The sequence below is a fragment of the Microtus ochrogaster genome, unplaced genomic scaffold (assembly GCF_000317375.1).
Source record: "Microtus ochrogaster isolate Prairie Vole_2 unplaced genomic scaffold, MicOch1.0 UNK5, whole genome shotgun sequence".
In the NCBI taxonomy this organism is placed as follows: Eukaryota; Metazoa; Chordata; class Mammalia; order Rodentia; family Cricetidae; genus Microtus; species Microtus ochrogaster.
The window spans coordinates 1,003,841-1,005,709 of NW_004949103.1; the positions used below are offsets into that span (position 1 = coordinate 1,003,841).

Below are 1,869 nucleotides of genomic sequence, written 5' to 3' on the forward strand. Positions count from 1 at the left end.
TTTGCAAATTATTTACTATCCTTCCAATTTGCAAATTATTTACTATCCTTCCAACCTTAGGAATGTTCAAGCTCAAAGGGCTAAAGTGCAACCCGCAACTAGAGAGGAAGATACTGTGGCCCTGAGGGTCTATTTATAAATACCAAAAACAAAAGCCCAAGGACTTGTTTAGAGTCACAATGAGGGAGGGGACCCAAATTCCAGGTCAGCCCTCAGGCTATCTCCATTCCAAAAGGAAGAGATAAAGGACTCTGATTTAGGCCTTCTCCAGGTCTGTGCAGTCTCTGCGTGGTGTTAACCCCTCACCCCCTTGGGAAAGGGTCCACTGAGACTTCTGCTGTTGCAGGTCTGTCACCTCTCAGGTCAACTGCTCTTCTTTCCACGGGGAGAATACAGAGAAAAGAAAAGGCTCGCAAGCCAGACCCCAGGTAGAAAGCGCTCGGCTACCTCCATCTGAATAGCTGGCTCTTTGGAAAACCGGATTTCCGGACAGAGCGACCTGGGGTGCACAGCTAGAGAGAGTAAGCATCATTCATTCTTTGGGGTCCCCAGCTACGCTAAAGGCAACTACAGTCCCAGGAGATCAGCACCAAGTTCCTCTTGGGCCTTTGGGTCTCTCCTTATTGTGAAGTCAGGGTGACTCACCTGCCACTTAGGGGAGACAGTCAAAGGGTAGGCCACCCCCCGGCCCAGAGCCCACGCCGGCCTTTTGACCAGGGGTCCACTTTCCTTTGCACAAGCAGCTCCTCACCCCCAGCCCCGTGCATTTTCCCTGCTTACCCGCTGGGCCTTCTGCCATAGCTGGTTCATCTTCTCCATGCGGAACTCCTCCCCGGGCTCGCGCTTGGCGACCATCTCGGGCTCGTTCTTCTCCCGCGAGTACTTGCCGCCATGGCCGGCGATGGGCTGAGGCACGAGCAGCAGCGGCAGGAACAACAGCACCCACAGCTGGAGCCGAGGCAGCGTAGAGACTCTGTTTCGTCGCGGCGCCATCTTCCTCTGCAGAGCCAGAGTCTCGCCGACTGACAGGCCTGAGCGCGTAGGACCGCCCCGTAGTCCCGCCCACCAAATAGGCCCGCCTCCAGACCCCGCCTCTTTTTTTCCCTACCCCGCCCGCCTCCTGCAGAGCGCAATTGTCCCAGCTGGTTTCCTTGCTCTTGGCCTGGAGCTGCGTCTTGCAGAGCCCATCAGCCAGGCTCCTGGTCTCTTCCAAGGAGGGCAAGCTGGGAAAGTCGGGCCCTGCTGTCGAACTGGGGTTGCTCTGTCTCATCTGCACCCTCTTGCACCATCCCGCTTCTCATATAATCATGCAAGAAGTGCGGTGGGAGACGGTTCTGCCCGTCGACCCGGGAACAGCTATCTCAGCTTAGTCTTTGGGACACATCCCAGACTCTTACCCCTCCTCGTAGTTTCTATTTGAAAGGCTTTGTGCCCCTACCTAGTTTCCTCCCACCTGCAACCCTAAAGAAAAATCCAGTGTACAGAACAAGGCGTGGCCAACCCGTTGGGGGCGTGGCCTGGCCTAGGGACTGCCTGGTACTTAAGGTCTTAGAGTCTGGTACAGGCATGAACTCAGTTTAGCGCCCAGGAGATGCAGGCAGAAGAGTCATCTTGTGAGGATAGCCCAAAAGGGTCTCCAATGGGGAGGAACATAGAGATAAAAGGGAGGGGATCTTTGGGGGAGTCAGTGTTTATTATTATTTTAATTTTTTTGTTTTGTTTTATTTTAAGCCGTATCTTGTGTTTTCCCAGCAATGGTTCAGGATGCCTGGAACCCTGGCGATTTGCCGACGTTGGCACTTGTTTTCTAAGATTTTGTTTTGTTTTTCGAACAGGATCTCACTATGTAGCTGTGGCTATTCTGGCACT

The 1,869-nt window shown here is 53.6% G+C and overlaps 1 protein-coding gene across 1 annotated transcript in view; it reads right to left on the reverse strand.

Annotated features, from left to right (window-relative positions):
* The window catches only part of Lrpap1 (LDL receptor related protein associated protein 1), a 14,057-nt gene extending 13,032 nt beyond the window's left edge, over window positions 1-1,025 (reverse strand). The window contains exon 1 of the mRNA XM_005365919.2: window positions 781-1,025. Within this exon, the coding sequence (XP_005365976.1) occupies window positions 781-993 (213 nt within the window). The 5' untranslated portion in view covers window positions 994-1,025. The remainder of the gene's footprint in view (window positions 1-780) is intronic.
* Between the last annotated feature and the right edge of the window lie 844 nt (window positions 1,026-1,869).